This window comes from Nicotiana tabacum, chromosome 18 (assembly GCF_000715075.1).
Source record: "Nicotiana tabacum cultivar K326 chromosome 18, ASM71507v2, whole genome shotgun sequence".
Taxonomy (NCBI): domain Eukaryota; kingdom Viridiplantae; phylum Streptophyta; class Magnoliopsida; order Solanales; family Solanaceae; genus Nicotiana; species Nicotiana tabacum.
Genome location: NC_134097.1, coordinates 123,317,335 through 123,334,669, shown reverse-complemented (window position 1 = coordinate 123,334,669; position 17,335 = coordinate 123,317,335). Strand labels below are relative to the sequence as shown.

Here is a 17,335-nt window from a genome sequence, read left to right as displayed (position 1 = left end):
ACTCTCTGAAGAATCTCAAAAGGTCCGACGTACCTAGGGCTCAACTTGCCCTTCTTTCCGAACCTCATCACACCGTTCATGGGTGAAACCCGGAGCAACACCCTCTCTTCGACCATGAATGCAACATCACGAACTCTAGGTCGGCATAACTCTTGTGCTTGGACTGAGCTGTGCGAAGTCGATCTTGAATAATCTTGACCTTATCCAAGGCATCATGTACTAAATCTGTACCAAACAACCGAGCCTCCCCTGGATCGAACCATCCAACTGGAGAACAGCACCGCCTCCCATATAATGCCTCATAGGAGGCCATCTAAATGCTCGACTGGTAGCTGGCAAACTCCGCAAGTGGCAAGAACTGATCACATGAACCCTCGAAATCTATAACACAAGCGCGGAGCATATCCTCCAATATCTGAATAGTGTGCTCGAACTGACTGTCCGTCTGAGGATGAAATGTTGTGCTCAACTCAACCTGCGTGCCCAACTCATGTTGTACTACTCTCCAAAAGTGCAAGATGAATTGCGTACCTCGATCAGAAATGATAGACACGGGAACACCGTGAAGATGGACAATCTCGCGGATGTAGATCTTAACCAACCGCTTTGAAGAATAGGTAACTACCATAGGAATGAAATGCGTTGACTTGGTCAGCCTGTCCACAATGACCCACACCGCATCGAACTTCCTGAGTTCGTGGGAGTCCAACAACCAAATCCATAGTGATACGCTCCCACTTCCACTCAGGAATCTCTAACTTCTGAAGTAAACCACCAGGCCTCTATGCTCATACTTTACTTGCTGACAATTTAGACACCGAGCTACATATACCACTATATCCTTCTTCATCCTCCTCTACCAATCATACTGCTGCAAGTGCTGATACATATTGGCGGCACCTGGATGAATAGAATACACGAAAATGTGGGCCTTCTCAAGAATCAACTCATGAAGCCCATCTATATTGGGCACACAAATATGACCCTGCATTCTAAAAACTCCATCATAACCTGCCTGGCACCACCATGCCGGACTGTGTCCCTAAGGACAAGCAAATGAGGGTCATCATACTGCCACTCTCTGATGCGCTCAAACAAAGAAGATCGAGTGATTGTACAAGCTAGAACATGATTAGGCTCTGAAATATCCAACCTCATGAACTGATTGGCCAAAGCCTGAACATCTAATGCAAGAGGCCTCTCAGTGACTGGAATGTACGCAAGGTTGCCCATACTCGCTGCCTTTCTATTCAAGGCATCAGCCACTACATTGGCCTTTCGGGATGATACAAAATAGTGATAACATAGTCTTTCAATAGCTCCAACCACCTGTTCTGCCTCAAATTGAGATCCTTTTGTTTGAACAAATACTGTAGACTCCGATGATCCGCGAGAACCTCGCACCGCACACCATAAAGATAATGCCTTCAAATCTTCAGCGCGTGAACAATGGCTGTCAGCTCTGGATCGTGAATAGGGTAATTCTTCTCATCGACCTTCAACTGCCGGGACACATATGCAATCAGCCTGCCATCCTGCATCAATACTGCTCCGAGCCCAACACGAGATGCACCACAATACACCGTATAAGATCTTGAACCTATGGGCAACATCAACAACGATGTCGCAGTCAAAGTAGTCTTGAGCTTCTGAAAGCTTGCCCCATACTCGTCTGATCATCTAAACAGGGCACCCTTCTGGGTCAACCTAGTCAATGAGGCTGCTATACATGAGAATCCCTCCACAAACCGATAGTAATAACCCACCAAACCTAAGAAACTCCATATCTCCATAGCTGCAGTGGGTTTAGGTCAGTTCTGAACTACCTCAATCTTCTTAGGGTCCACCTGAATGCCCTCTGCCGATACGACGTGCCCTAAGAAAGTGACCGAGTTGAACCAAAACTCGCACTTCAAAAATTTGACATATAATTGGTTGTCTCTTAGAGTCTGAAGTATAATCCGTAGATACTGCTCGTGCTCCTCCAAACTGTGGGAGTAGATCAATATATCATCAATAAACACCATCACAAAGGAATCCAAATAGGGCTTGAACACCCGGTTCATCAAATCCATAAATGTTGCTGGGGTATTTATCAGCCCAAATGACATCACTAGAAACTCATAATGCTCATACCGAGTCCGAAAAGCTATCTTAGGGATATCAGATGCCCTAATCTTCAACTGATGGTAGTCAGACCTCAAATCAACATTCGAAAACTTCTTGGCACCCTCAAGCTGATCAAATAAGTCATCAATCCTTAGCAATGGATACTTGTTCTTGATGGTGACTTTGTTTAACTGCTGGTAATCTATGCACATCCACATCGATCCATCCTTCCTCTTCACGAACAACACAAGTGTACCCCATGGTGAGAAACTAGGTATAATGAAGACCTTATCAAGTAAATCTTGCAACTGCTCCTTCAATTCTTTCAACTTTGGTAGGGCCATACGGTATATGGTGGAGTAGAAATGGGCTAAGTGCTTAGAGCCAAATCAATACAGAATTCAATATCTCTATCGGGTGGCATCCCCGGTAGATCTGTAGGAAACACCTATGGAAACTCACGAACAACTGGTACTGAATCCATGGAAGGAACCTTTGCACTAGAATCACGGACATAAGCCAAATAAGCTAGACACCCCTTCTCGACCATATGCCGAGCCTTCACATAAGAGATAACCCTACTGGTAGAATGGCCAGGAGTCCCCCCTTCACTCTAATCGAGGAAACCCCGGTAAGGCTAAGGTCACCATCTTGGCATGACAATCTAATATAGCATGATAAGGTGATAGCCAATCCATGCCCAAGATGACATCAAAATCAACCCTATCGAGAAGTAGGAGATCTACGCTAGTCTCGAGACTCCTAATGGTAACTACATACGAACAATAGACACGATCTACTACAATAGAATCTCCCACATGTGTGGACACATACATAGGAGCACTCAAAGAATCATGAGGCACAACCAGATATGAAGCAAAATATGATGACATGTAGGAATAAGTAGATCCCGGATCAAATAGAACTGAAACATCCCTATGGAAAACTTAAACAATACCTGTGATAACAACGTCAAATGACTCGGCCTCAGGGCTGGCTGGGAAAGCATTGCATCGGGCCTGACCCCTACCACTTTGAACCACATCCCTGGGACGGCCTCTAATTAGCTGGCCTCCACCTCTAACGGGCTGACCTCCACATCTAGCTATTTGACCCCTACCTCTGACTGACTAAGCAGGCGATGAAACACCTAGTATCGGGACCATGGCACGAGAACCTTTCTGTTGTGAGCCGCCCGGTGCCCGAGGGCAAAATCTAGCAATGTGCCTCGGGTCACCACAAACATAACAGGACCTCGGATGTTGTGACTGCTGACTCTGAAACTGACCTTGTGGACCTAAGTAACCACTCTAAAAACTCCGGAGTAGAGGTGCACTAATAAGAGCTTATGGTGCACTGTAGGCTAACTAGTCAAAATGAGACATATGAGGGCCGTGACCACTTGAAGCATTGTAGGATGCCTGGAACATTGAATGAAATGGCTTGGGAGGATGGCCTCTACCAAAAGTACCCCTGACTCCAGATGAGGCACCACTGAGACCACCGGAATGGCGAGACCTCTTATCATACCCTTACCCTTTCTCCTGTGCAAGAACCACCTCGATCCGCCTGGCGATGTTAGCAGTCGCTTGAAAAGAAATTTCACCCCTAGTTTCCTTGGCCATCTGTAGCATGATAAGGTGAGTGATTCCATCTCTCTCTCTCTCTCTCTCTCTCTCTCTCTCTCTCTCTCTCTCTCTCTCTCTCTCTCTCTCTCTCTCTCTCTCTCTCTCTCTCTCTCTCTCGGTAGGAAGCAGAAGAATAACATGACGGGCTAGATCCACAAAACGGGTCTCGTACTGAGTAACAGTCATACTGCCTAGCTGGAGCCGCTCGAACTGCCTGCGGTAATCCTCTCAATGTGATAGGGAGGAACTTCTCTGGTCTGGTCGATACATAATCCTTCCACTATCTCTTAGTAGAACTCGTCATCTAAAACATACCAAAATCAACTCCATTGGTCTCAACTATCCCCATGTTCTACAGCGCCTCATGACAGTGGTTAAGATAATCATGTGGTTCCTCAGAATGTGTACCATTAAAGTGAACTGGGAAGATCTTGGTAAACTTGTCCAATCTCAATAAGCTCTCAGAAGACATGGCGGGCCTATCACCGGCCTGTGCCGCAATAACCAGCTGAACTACCCCAACTGGTAGGGATGCTGGAGTCTGATACTAGGGAGCTAGCCATCTGCTCCAGAGTGTGAATAGTGGGAGTCTGTGCTCCTCCCCCAGCTTGAGAGACAGTTTGTGCCATAGGAAATGTACCAGCCTAGGCCACACTCTCCATAAGGCCCACCAAACGGACTAGAGCATCCTGAAGCACTAGGGTGGCGATGAATTCCTCTGGGACCTGAGCTGGTCCAACAAGTACAATCTAAACTAGGGGTGTTCAAAACCAATACTGAAAACCGAACCGCAAAAGTGGCTAATTGGCTTATTGGTATCCAGTTATTGGATTAACGGGTGGGGAACGAATTGAAATTTCATTATTAATCGCTTATCGGTTGGGGACGGATTATTCAATTTTCTTATCGGATAAATCGTAACTTGTTAAGAATTTTTATATTTATATATTTTTATCCATATGTATATTATATATCCCTTCCACTTATCCACTATTAGAAACCCTAAAATCTAAATTATCCACTACCCTTAATTCGTTCTAGCCCCAGCCCACCCAATCCAGATGCTATGATTGCTCCTGGACCTACATTTTTTTCGTTCTCGCCTTCTAATTCTTTGCTTGTTTCTTCTGCAGTTCATGTATTGTCATCATGTTTGTGTACAATGCTAGTCTTTGGTTTGATATCATTCAGGTTTATACAACTCCTCAGTGTGTCAAGGTTCAATTATGTTTGTCCATTATTGGTTGTGTCTTGTGATACTATCAATATGTTGAAAACATTTAAATAACATCTGCTAGCTGTATCAGTTGTATTTTGAAAAAGTTTAATATATCCCGTTGTGCCAAAATAGGCCTCTATAATACAGGTTCAAATAGGTCGATAAACCGCCCGATAACTATCCGATAATAGCTAAATCGATACCAATCCGCCCGATATCTTATCAGGTGGCTAGTGGATTAATACATATAAAAGCCGATAACCGATAAGCCAAACTGTTAAACATAAATAACTGTCCGATCCGCCCGATAAGCAGCCCTAGTCTGAACTGTAACCTCCTCATCAAAATCTACCTGAGGCTCCACTGCTGGTGGTGGTGCTCGAGCTGTAGGCTGAGCTCTGCCTCTGCCTCGTCCTCTGGCGTGACCTCGTTCTCTGGTACGACCTCGGCCTCATCCTCTGCCCCTAGTAGGAGCTGCCACTGGGGGCTCCGGCTGCTGTCTAGCTGAAGATGCAGTACGTGTTCTCACCATCTGCGGGAGGACAAGAATAGAAGAGTTCAATCAACAATGATAGAATAAATCGCACGACAGAGAAGAATAAAAGTGAAATTTGTTCCTAAACTCCATAGCCTCTGGAATATAAGTACAGACGCCTCCATACGGATCCTCCAGACTCTACTAAACATGTTCGTGACTGTGAGACCTAGGCAACCTAGTGCTCTAATACCAACGTGTCACGATCCAAAATTTCTACCTTCGGGATCGTGATGGCGTCTAACATTTCACTTTCTAGGCAAGCCAACGTTAGAGTAATCTTTGCCAAATTTAACCACTTCGAACAATTTTGACCGATTAAATAGAAATAAAGCTAAAATGAGGTACGAAATAGCATAAACATTTGATATCTAGTACAACCCGGATCTGGAGTCACAAGTATACAAGCTTCTAGAGGTTCTACATATAAAGTCTGAAATAAATACAACTGTCTCGAATAAAATGAATAGTGAAATAAGGAAGGAGAAAGGGGACTTCAAGGTCTGCGGACTCCAGCAGATCTACCTCGAGTCTCCAAATGCTAATCCGAGCTGATACGCCTTACGAACAGTTGGGACCAGTACCAAAATCTGCATAAGAAGTGCAGAGTGTAGCATGAGTACAACCGGTCCAATATACTCTGTAAGTGTCGAGCCTAACCTCGACGAGGTAGTGATGAGGCTATGACAGGATACCCACATAAATAAACATGTACAAATGGAGATATACGTACAACATAACAACAAATAAAGAATAACAAGTACTATTGGGAAGAGACATGCGAAAGGGGTACAAGATACGGTAACCACAGTAGGGAATGATAATAAGAAACAGTCCATAAACCCTTAACCAACAAAATGAACAAACATAATGAATAAAACTGCACGGCATCACCCTTCGTGATTTTACTCTCAGCCTCACCATGAGATAGTAATAATGGCACGACATCACCTTTCGTGCTTTTACTCTTAATCTCTCAATAACATGATAAATATGGCACGACATCACCCTTCATGCTTTAACGCTCTCTCTTACCATGTAACAATGAACATATAACAACAGGGAGATAGAATTAAATAAGAATAAACCTTACGTCAACAATGGTTCCACAATACCAACCTCAACTACCAAAACAATACTCAATTATCACAGATAGCCCATAAATGCGGAAAGAACTATCAATTTAGTAGTTAACTAGTCTAAGCATGGATATCATGATAAAAGAAAGCAACAAATTACAAGAAACAAGTCTCACATGCATGTTTTAACCCAAGAACAACACATAAGTACTCGTCACCTCACATATACGTTGTATCCAACATTTAAACAAGTAGAAAATAGGCAAACAAGTCCTAATTCCTTAAGTCAAGGTTAACCACGACACTTAGCTCGCTCCAAAAGTCGACTCAAACCTCTACCGGAGCCTTTCCCCTAGAATCCGCCTCCAAACCACTCGTATCTAACTGCAATTGACTCAATAATGTCAAATATTGCTAAAGGAATCAATTACAATGCATAAATTTAGGATTTCCTCACTTTCTCCCAAAAAGTCAAAAATCGCCCTGGACTCGCTTGGTCAAAACCCGAGGTTCGGACCAAAATCTATTTACCCATTCACCCCCGAGCCCGATTATATAATTAGTTTCGAAATCCGACCTCAATTTGAGGTCTAAATCCCTAATTTGCAAAAAAAACACAAATTCTTCTTAAATCCCCAGTTTCTACGGTGGAAGAACAAAGATTAGGGCTAGAAATTAATGGGTGATGTTAAAAATGAAAGAAAATGAGTTAAAGTGTACAAACCTATGCATTGATGTTGAGTTTTCACTTCAAAATCGCCTCTAGGCCGAGCTCTAATGGAGAGTTTATGAAAAAAATGGAAGAATCCCGTTTTTGGTCTATTTTTAATCACTGGATGTCAGGCCTTCTTCGCGTTCACAAAGGGCCTGACGCATTCGCGAAGCAGCGGCTCAAATAGCCTACGTGTTCGCGAGATACCCTTCGCGTTCGCGAAGGCTTACACCCACCAGCCTACGCATTCACGAGCCTTGTGTCGTGATCGCGAAGAGAATAGGTTAGTTCCCCTCCTCCATATCCACAAAGCTACCCATTCACAGTACACTGTCCGCGTTCACGAAGGACATCCTCCCTCCACTTTGTGTTCGCGTACAATCATTCGCGTTCGCATAAAGTAAAATCCTCCCCTGCCCAGTTCCCCTTCGCGGTCGCGGTAATGGCTTCGCGATTGCGAAGTACATTATATCTGAAACCAGTAAAAGTCCTAAAAACCAGATTTTTCTAAGTATAAATCATCCGTAACCTATCTGAAACTCACCTGAGCCCTCGGGGCTCCAAACCAAATATGGACACAAGTTCAAAAACCTCATACGAACTCGCTTACGAGATCAAAACACCAAAATAATGCCTAGAACTATGAATCAGACACCAAATCAAATGAAATTTTCAAGAAAACTATAGAACTTCTATTATAACAACTGGACGTTAGAATCATGTCAAACTAACTCCGTTTTTTACCAAATTTGACAGACAAATCATAAATATAGTAATGGACCTATAAACTTTCAAGCATTGGTAAAATCTTTGAATTCATTAAACCTTTAAACTTTCAATTTTCGACAAAAACGATAACTCGAGCTAGGGACCTCCGAATTCGATTTCGGGCATACGCCTAGGTCCCAAATCACGATACGAACCCACCGGGACCGTCAAAATATGGATCCGGATCCGTTTGCTTAAAATATTGATCGAAATCAACTCAAATAGATTTTTAAGGCAAAATTTCATATTTTATCAACTTTTAACATAAAAGCTTTCCGAAAAAATACCCAAATTGCGCATGCAAATCGAGGAAGGTTTAAAGAATCTATTAGAGGCTTCGAAACATAGAATTAGGGTTTAAAACTATAGATGACCTATCGGGTCATCACATATACATATATCTATCTTATATACTCGGGCCACCACACCTTTAATGAGAACTTGGGGAAGAAATGCGAATTATGTGGGTTTTTTTTAGGGAGGTGGTGGTGGTGGAAGAAGAAGAAGAAGAAGAAGAAGAAGAAGAAGAAGAAGAAGAAGAAGAAGAAGAAGAAGAAATAAAGAGGGGTAAAATGGAAATAGAGAGGGGTAAAATGGAATAGGTGCAGTGAGGTGGCATGTCATGTGGCATCCACCTCAGTGATATGGCAGGCCACATGGGATAATGTTTCCATGGTGGAGGATTCTAACGGTAGAGGGGTATTTTTACACCAATTCTATGACGTCGGGGACTTTAGTGGACTAATAGTATGACAGAGGATCTAAATTAACATTTTCGAATAGTAGAGGGATATTTCTAACCCTTTTCCGTTTAATATAATATAGATTATTTTTGAAGATAGAGACGAAAAAAGTAGGTAAATATTCAATAAAGAGAGATCATGTCTTAAGACATAAATAACGGTAAAATATTCAAAATTCCCTCCTAATTAAGGTTTTCTTAATGAACGTATAAAAGAGAAACATGACAGATAATTTGAAACGAAGGGAGTACATTTTTTTCGGAATGAACTGCTCCTTCCATCCCAATTTGTATGTTAGACTTTTTTAGTTCGTTTATTCCAAAGAAAAAATTGTCTTTTTTAGAACCAACTAATTTTAAACTTTTTGTCTTATCCTTGATGAGATAATTTATAGCAATACAAATATATAAAAACTAATTTAGACCATAAGTTTTAAAAGTTTTTCTTTTTAAAACTTCGTATCCAGCCAGACATTACTACATAAATTAAGACGAAGGTAGTAATATAGATATAATACCACATAAAATAAAATGGAAGGAACACTAGTTAAGTCACTTTAATTTACGACAACAACAATAAATCTAGTGTAATCCTACAAGTGAGGTCTGATGTGGTAGTGTATACATAGATCTTACTCGTACCTTGCGAAGATCAAGAGGTTGTTTCCAATAGTTATGTTTAATCTGATAATTAAGTCCCTTTAATTTAGATATTCGATTTCATTTTACAGTACTAAAGGTTAGATCAATCAAACAAAGACTTAACGAAAAGTCATCAAAAGTATAAAAAGAGTTAGAGATGCTAAAAGGTATATAAACATAAAAGATTAGTGACACAAAGAGAACAACTGATTTTATCAATTAGATTTCCATCAAATTAAATAAGCATAAATTGAGATACTTAACTATTTCACTAAGGATTTTTAACATTAAATTGAGATTTACAACGCACTGGCCATCATCATACATCACATTTTGAGTCTTTCCTTTGAGGCATCGTTAGGCGAAAAGAGCGGCTAATTTTATCTTGAGTTAGAACATCAATTCCTTTCACTTTCAGTGAAGGGGAATCTTCAAATGAAGATTCACCTAAACTAGAGCATACAGAGAAAATAAGGAAGAAGATGACTATAATCATTGCTTTGGTAATCTTCATACTTAATATTGCTAATTAGTTAAGATTTAGTGGTTGTATGAAACTTGTTACTGTGAAACAAATTATATATAGAGAGCTTGAGATTATTGTTATCTAATCCTATACTTAGGGCTGCCAAATTTGGCCCAAGCCCACATGACCTGCCCAAAGCTGGGCTGATTATTTGCCTGCCCATTTATTGAATTCAAACTATCTTGACCCACCCATCTCAACCCAATTTAAGTTTGGTTGGTTTTTAGCCCAAATTGATCCATGAGTAACTTTGCCAAAAATATCTTAGAAAGAATTTTTTTATTTGATATGTTATATATAACCATAACAAAAGAAAAAAAGTCTTATTTAGTAAATATACAATTCATAAGAAAATAATGGGGCATTTGCATCTATACCAGCTTTTTGGGTCACATTTTAACTTGTGCCCGCTTTGCAAAAAAATTGCAAGCGTACCCACTTTTTCTCATAACTTCAGCATACGTGGCCGAAGTAGCAAAGGCAATCACGCAAAACTTCAGCATTCTAGTAGATGTGCCTGAAGTAGCAAGTGTGCTGAACCAAGTGTGCTAAAGTTTTTGTTTGTAATTGCTGAACTTAAGCATAGTAGCTGAAGTTTTGTTCTCTATTTGCTGAAATTTTTGTTTGTAATTGTTGAACTTAAGCATAGTAGCTGAAGTTTTGTTCTCTATTTGCTGAAGCTTTTGTTTGTAAATGCACTAAATAAGCTGAAGTTTTTTTGTCCTGGATTCATTAGTTTTGTCATTAAGCTTTTTCAAAAACTTCAGTAGAAGATGCTGAAGTTATTTAGTTTATTTATAAAAACTTCAGCACTAAATAAGCTGAAGTTTTTTGTCCTGGATAAGCTTTTTCAAAAACTTCAGCAGAAGATGCTGAAGTTATTTAGTTCATTTGTAAAAACTTCATCACTAAAAGCTGAAGTTTTTTTGTCCTGGATTCATTAGTTTTGTCATAAAGCTTTTTCAAAAACTTCAGCAGAAGATGCTGAAGTTATTTAGTTCATTTGTAAAAACTTCAGCACTATATAAGCTGAAGTTTTTGAAAAAACTTTCTAACATACTAGATAAATAATCAGGTTGCCAACAGTATCTAAATCATAAATTTTGAAAACAATAAAGGTGAAAAGAACAGAATTATCATTGTCTACTAACTTACGTACGTGGAAATATTCACAAATTATTGTCTACTAACTTACGTAATTATTTATAATTTATTTTTAAATAATCTGATAAACATAATTATGGCAATCATCCTATGGACTGAAGTTGCATAGCAGCACCAACAACAGCAGAAGAAAGAAGAAGGAGGAGAATGAGGAGGAGAAAGGGGGTTGAAGTTGTTTAAAAGTGGGTACAAGTTAAAAAATTTTAAAAAAATGGGTATAAGTTAAATGGGGGCAATCAAATAAGGCGCCCCTGTGCAATTTTTACGAAAATAATGCATATTAATTAAAGTTTGGTAAGAATTGGGCTGGTTGGGCTACACATAAATTTTAACGCATCTTGACCCGACCCATTTATTTGCTTAATCAATTTTGATCCGCCTAAAATCAGTCTATCCCGCCCATTTGACACCCTTTCGTGTACTTAATACTAGTGCTAGTTGAAATAGATTACATAGAATTTTTAATTATATTGTAATTCATTTTATTATTTAAATTTTAATAAAAACACTCATAAAAAGTATCCTTAGAATTTGTGATATTTATATTATAAATGTATATTACCCTGAATAAAATGAGAAGTTTATAGTTAAAGATATTTTCAATATCTATCTCATTCTTTTTGAACGAAAAAAAAACCCATATAAAATGAAGCGTAGGGTGTATCATGTGGTTAGTTATTTAAGTTATATACCTACATAATTTTTAAATTATGCATTGTATACTAGTCTATAATATATCAAACTAAATATTATGCACAATTTGTAATACATCAAACTATATATTATATAAAATTTGTAATATATCAAACAATATATTAAATAATTCTTGCATACCAATTTATGCATTATTCATTACTAATTGATTACTATTTCATTCAGTATATTTTTCTTTTTCTCCTTTTGCTAGAAAATTACTGTTTTGTGGAATAAAATTGGAAAAATAGCTAAAAGAACGAGGGGGAAAATTTTTGGTCTAATAGCAAGCAAATAACACCTAAATCATCAAGCGGGTCGGGTGCTGCTCAATAGAGAAGAGAACATCGAAGCAGAAAAGCTTCAGTTCCATACATTTTTCCTGGTAATGTTTTAATTTTTCGTTTAATTTACTCTCCTAAGATTCTAGGTTTTGCTTTTTGTAACTTCACTAGGTTGTATGACTCTTTGATTTGTCATTTGAATTCTTAGATAAAATAAAGGTTTTTAGGTTTTAATTCTTTTAAATTTTCAGTTTGATACTACATTAACTTTTGAATATCCATGAGGTTTGAAATGAACAAATAAAAATTTGTTCTTGTTTTAAGAGTAACTATAATATAATTTGATGTTGTTGGAAGGTTCAGTATTTTGGGGACATTTTAACCTTCCAGTAACTTTTGCATAGATTGTATTTGTGTTCGGAAATCCACTAAATAAAATATGTAATTGCGTGCCCATAGTAACTAAGACGAGCTATGGGTTCGATGACAAGTTTAGTACCCATAAACTTCAAATCATGGTTTCGCCTTTGACTTGTGAAAGTTATCTTTCAGGCTATGTTCTGTGCTGACTCTCCAAAATGCTGCCGTACCTGGGTCGGATCCTTTAAAAATGCACTGCTTTTGGAGGATCCGACACGCACTTGCAATATTTTCGGAGAGCCCAAGCAACATAGCTTTCAGGGTATTGTCTCTACATCATAAATCAAGCCAAAAGAGTAATCTACTCCCCTTTTTGATAAGGAATTCAAAATTCAATTTAAAGTTTCATAGTCCCTGCCCACAACTTGTACTGTATGCTGAAGATATCTCTTTTGTTAACCAACCAACTTTATGCTGCTGTATTTTGTAGAATGAAGGAGACTAGAAAAAAGGTATTCTCAAATGTGCAACACTGATAAAATTGATCCATGCAACCCATAACATCCTTTTTCTTTTACTTCCCAAAAGCTATAAAAGAAAGGCCATTCGGTCAAGGGGCGTTATCTCCAGAACAATTCTTTATTGTGTTCTCCACCTCTTTCTCATCAAAAGGCCTTTTCATTATTGCATTCCTTCTCCGAGCATAATTATCATTTGAGGTCTATTATCAATAACATACCCAGTATATTCTCACATGTGAGGTTTGGGGAGGTTAGTGTGTACCTTGTGCAGGTAGAAAGGCTGTTTCCAAGAGACCTTTGACTCAGGCAAGCACAGTCACAACAGTAAGGCAAATCAACATATAAAGACAGTAGAGAGTCATAGGAAAAGAAATAGTAGCAACAGCTAAATAGTAACTAACTGAAGCATAAGCAATGCCAGATAATACTAGAAATCCAAGAAAAAGACAAAACAAGAGTAATACTACAGCTACTGTAATGGAAGGAAAGTACGCTCTACTACTACTAATCGTCTACCCTAATCATCAATCTCCACAACCTCCTATCAAGGGTCGTATTCTCAGTCAGCTAAAAATGCGCCATGTCCTGCCTAATCACCTCTCGCCTATTCTTTTTTGGCCTCTCACACCTATTTGAGGTTTATTATTTGTAAATGAAAAGATTGTGATGCCATTCTCAACCAATAGCAAGGTCAATTGCACTTCGTTCATGTGCCGTTTTTTCTGAAAATATGCTGATTACTGCGAATTGCTTCACTTTCTTAAGTGGATACAGAATTTTTTGAGCTCTTCTTCTCTGTTCTGTTTTCTTTGTATTGTCTTTTAAGCTACTAAACTCATGAATGAACGCATTTCCAAAGGTCTTTCTCTTGACTTCAACCAGTAGTCAGGTGAAGTTTTGTCAATATCGTGAAAGTTAGTTTCACCCACCAATTTAGAGATCCGCAGGTCCTTTCTAGATCTTGCCCACATTTCATTCCAGTACTATTACAGATCTGCAGCAGTGGAACCTAAATTGAGGGTTTTCAATCATGATGAGAATGATCTAATTAACTTGGTTGAAAGAGGTTTCCCTTGGATGAAAAACGCTTCAATAGTATAAATTTGCTTGTTGAACACATCAGTAGTAAGCGCATCATATAAGATGTATGAAGCAACTAAAATTTATTAATCAGGCGTCATAATGAATAGTTCAAGCTTTTTCTTGTACTATTTAAAATTTAGCTTGAAGGCTAATGGAATTTCGGGAATGTTATGCTATTTGCTCTGTATTAATTGCCTGTACTTCTGTGAAAATAGATGGGAGTATTCAATATGGCTATATAACCTGTAATTGTCTCAGTGTAAGGTAGTGAGTTCTCAAAGCATACAGTATAAGAGATGTAAAGAGCCAAAATTTCGGGTGAGTCATTGAAAAACTCTTGCCACAGTTCTTCCTCGATACCAAATATCCCATGGGAATATATTCTGCAGCAGCCCATTCTCTGTGACCATTCATGCCATTCAGCCCAAGGTCGCCCAGACCACCAATGATGTCCTGTCAAATGAGTAGCATCCCATCAAATTATCATGAACTTGGCATAACTTGACCATTCAGTGAGGACAATATAGAGAATAGCTGATAGTGACCTTTGCTTGAGGGGTGATATTAGGTAACTCAAGTTGTTAGCGAATTGTTATCTGGCTGATTGTCTGAATTGTCTGATCTGTAACATATTTTCATCACAATCAGTCACCATAAATCTTATCGTACACACTTTGATTTAAAATCTATTCATAGTATGCAGTACTAGATTAAGGTTCAATGCATGAATATTGATGTGAAACGTGATGAAAGAATTGTAATCAGCACTCTTAAGGCAGTGTTCTGATTTTGTACAATAAATCATAAAATATAACATAGAGAAAATTATGTAGACATTATCTACTAATCGTTTCTTTGTCGAAGCATTATTTCTTTTACTGTGTGTACCCATAGTTGTAGGTGAAAAGAGTACAACCCAAGGATTTTTCCGTCTTATCTTCTGATCAGCGGTAGATATGGCATTTGAAAATCGTCCTTCCGAGCTGTAAAACTTGAATTCGATATATTTATAAGGATTTTGAATATCATAGTCAATTAATTACAATCCAACGGTTTAGGGAATAAAATCATTGTTGCCATTAGTAGTACAATCCCCTGCATCACTTAGCAGCATGAGATGCTGCAGGTGTTGCTGAACGTAATCTTATCATTCATGCCATCTTGGGTGTCTCTTACCTGTGTGAATATTGTTTGAGTGACCTTTGAACTGTTATATATAGAAGCACGATATGTTGCAGGTGTGCCTGAACGTAATCCTATTATTCATGCCATCTATGATGTCTCTTAATCTGTGTGCATATTGTTCGAGCGACCTTTGAACTGTTTCGTATAGACATGAATTCTTTTAATTCTATGGAAAATAGTCTTTTGCCTCAAAGTTATGTAGTTGCTTTGAGGAAGAATCTAATAAGATGCTGCATTGTGATTTTTTATAGGTTGTAACTTGTAACTGAACTTTAATGGTTTTTATTTCCTGGAAAATTATTTTGGCTCTCGCTTATTCCTCATCTTTTTTATGTCGCAGTTATTCAGATACTTAAACATCCCGCTTTATCTCACTTGATGTCTCGCAAGCGCAATGTCATTGTTGCAACAGGCTTGGTAGCTTTTGCAGCTGCTGGCTTGTCCTTTCCATTTTACATGGCGTAAGTAAAACTTTGTTGCTAGTTACAAATAAAGAGGCAATCTCTCGAAGTATTGCCAAATTGAAAGGTATCATGGTTTCAATTCAGGTCAAGATCATCGGGGGCAACTCCAGTGATTGATTCATCAAAGCCATTACCACCCCAGGCGACTTTTCGTGGGCCTTACATTAACACTGGATCGCGTGATATTGGACCTGATCATCAAACTTACTCTAAGAAATAACATCTTGCTTAATTAGAATTTAGTATGCTAGCAATTGAAGTTGATAAGATTTTTTCTCTCTGTTTCCATGTTCTGTATTTAGTGAAAGGAGATAAATAATGACCGTCTGTTGAAACTGCGTTACTCTCATTATGTTCTTGTCTTCTGGAGAGAACCTATTGCAATGTCGATATTACCTCTTAATCAGCCTGGATTGATGAAGGACATTAGCATGTTTGAGAATGAATCTTTTTGGGATAGTCGAGGAGCGCCCTAGCTGGCCTGGACACTACTGTTATAAAAAAAATGATGTTCTTTTAGGGAAAGAGCGAGCCGTTTATAATATCCTTTCACACATATTGTTGTGTTGTTGCCTTTTCAGTGAATTTTTCGTTCAGAAACAGCTTTCTGTAATATGCTTCTTGCAGGGACAACAGAAAAATGCCTTTGAACTGTTTAACTATATATAATGCATTTGTACTCTTCATTTCAAACATGTCTTAGAAATTATATATCAGCTCCAAAAAATTAACTTCTGGTCCGGTATTATAAATAATTTTCTATTTTCATTTGGCCACTTGATGTTTGCAAAGGAGAATAGCCAATGAAAGTCCGACGATTACAGTCAAAGATGATTGAACTATTTAAATTGGCAGCAATACTCGACATTTGTTGTAGTATTGTTAGGGGTAGTTTGGTTATGCAGGAATTAGTTATGTTGAAATTAGTTATACTGAATTATTTATGTTGTGATTTGTTATCTTAGTAATATTTCTTATTGAATATTTGGTATGTTATATTAATCTTGTGATTGACAATTTTACTGCTTTATCCTCGGGTTATTATTCCACTCTCTAGTCTATAAGTTACCCTGTTATTATTTTTAATGCTAAAATAACTTATCCCAAATTTAGTAACCAAATAAGGAATAAGGCGATACTAAATTTTTATTCTAAGATTATTTTTATTTATCCATCATACCAAACGATCCGTTATAGATTAAAAGCAAAGTGTAATGTCCATGTTGTCTAGGAACATCGTAAGTAGAAGCAGAATGAAAACATGAGATTCTTTTACTCTTTTTGTGAACTTACTAATGTTGAAGTTAATTGCAATTATAAATTAATCAATTTATGAAGGAAACAAACCAAAAAATATTAAAAGTTGATGAGAAATGCATCAACAATTGAAAATTGGAGAGAATGTTCAACACAACCAAAAAATGGAGTCCGAAACCAAAATAATGAATTTTTAGACTCAAAATACCTTTATACAGCTAAAAAAAAAGTTACCTTTGTAACTAAAACACAGTATTATACTGCATTTTAGTTTAACGGAATTTGTAGCCGTTAAAAGGAAAACATAGTATAATACTGCGTTTTAGTTAATAATTCATTTTTTAATGTAAAACGCAGTATAATA

The 17,335-nt window shown here is 38.1% G+C and overlaps 1 protein-coding gene across 2 annotated transcripts; it reads left to right on the top strand.

Moving 5' to 3' along the window:
* Nucleotides 1-12,042: 12,042 nt before the first annotated feature.
* Nucleotides 12,043-16,117, top strand: LOC107805003 (uncharacterized). 2 transcript variants are annotated; one of them, XM_016628975.2, is made up of 4 exons: nt 12,043-12,202; nt 12,654-12,783; nt 15,591-15,711; nt 15,799-16,117. In XM_016628975.2, exons 2-4 carry the CDS (start codon nt 12,657-12,659, stop codon nt 15,932-15,934), a joined length of 384 nt encoding a protein of 127 aa, XP_016484461.1. In that variant the 5' UTR covers nt 12,043-12,202; nt 12,654-12,656; the 3' UTR covers nt 15,935-16,117. The 2 variants fall into 2 exon arrangements, with proteins under 2 accessions (XP_016484461.1, XP_016484462.1); XM_016628976.2 differs by having other exon boundaries at nt 12,654-12,817.
* Nucleotides 16,118-17,335: the final 1,218 nt, after the last annotated feature.

What these genes read in the sequence shown, in the direction of transcription:
- LOC107805003 (XM_016628975.2), top strand. Translation starts at nt 12,657, where the DNA reads ATGTTCTGTGCTGACTCTCCAAAATGCTGCCGTACCTGGGTCGGATCC. An exon ending in CAAGCAACATAGCTTTCAGG is followed by an intron (nt 12,784 to 15,590) that starts GTATTGTCTCTA and finishes TTTATGTCGCAG; the next exon opens with TTATTCAGATACTTAAACAT. An exon ending in TCCTTTCCATTTTACATGGC is followed by an intron (nt 15,712 to 15,798) that starts GTAAGTAAAACT and finishes GTTTCAATTCAG; the next exon opens with GTCAAGATCATCGGGGGCAA.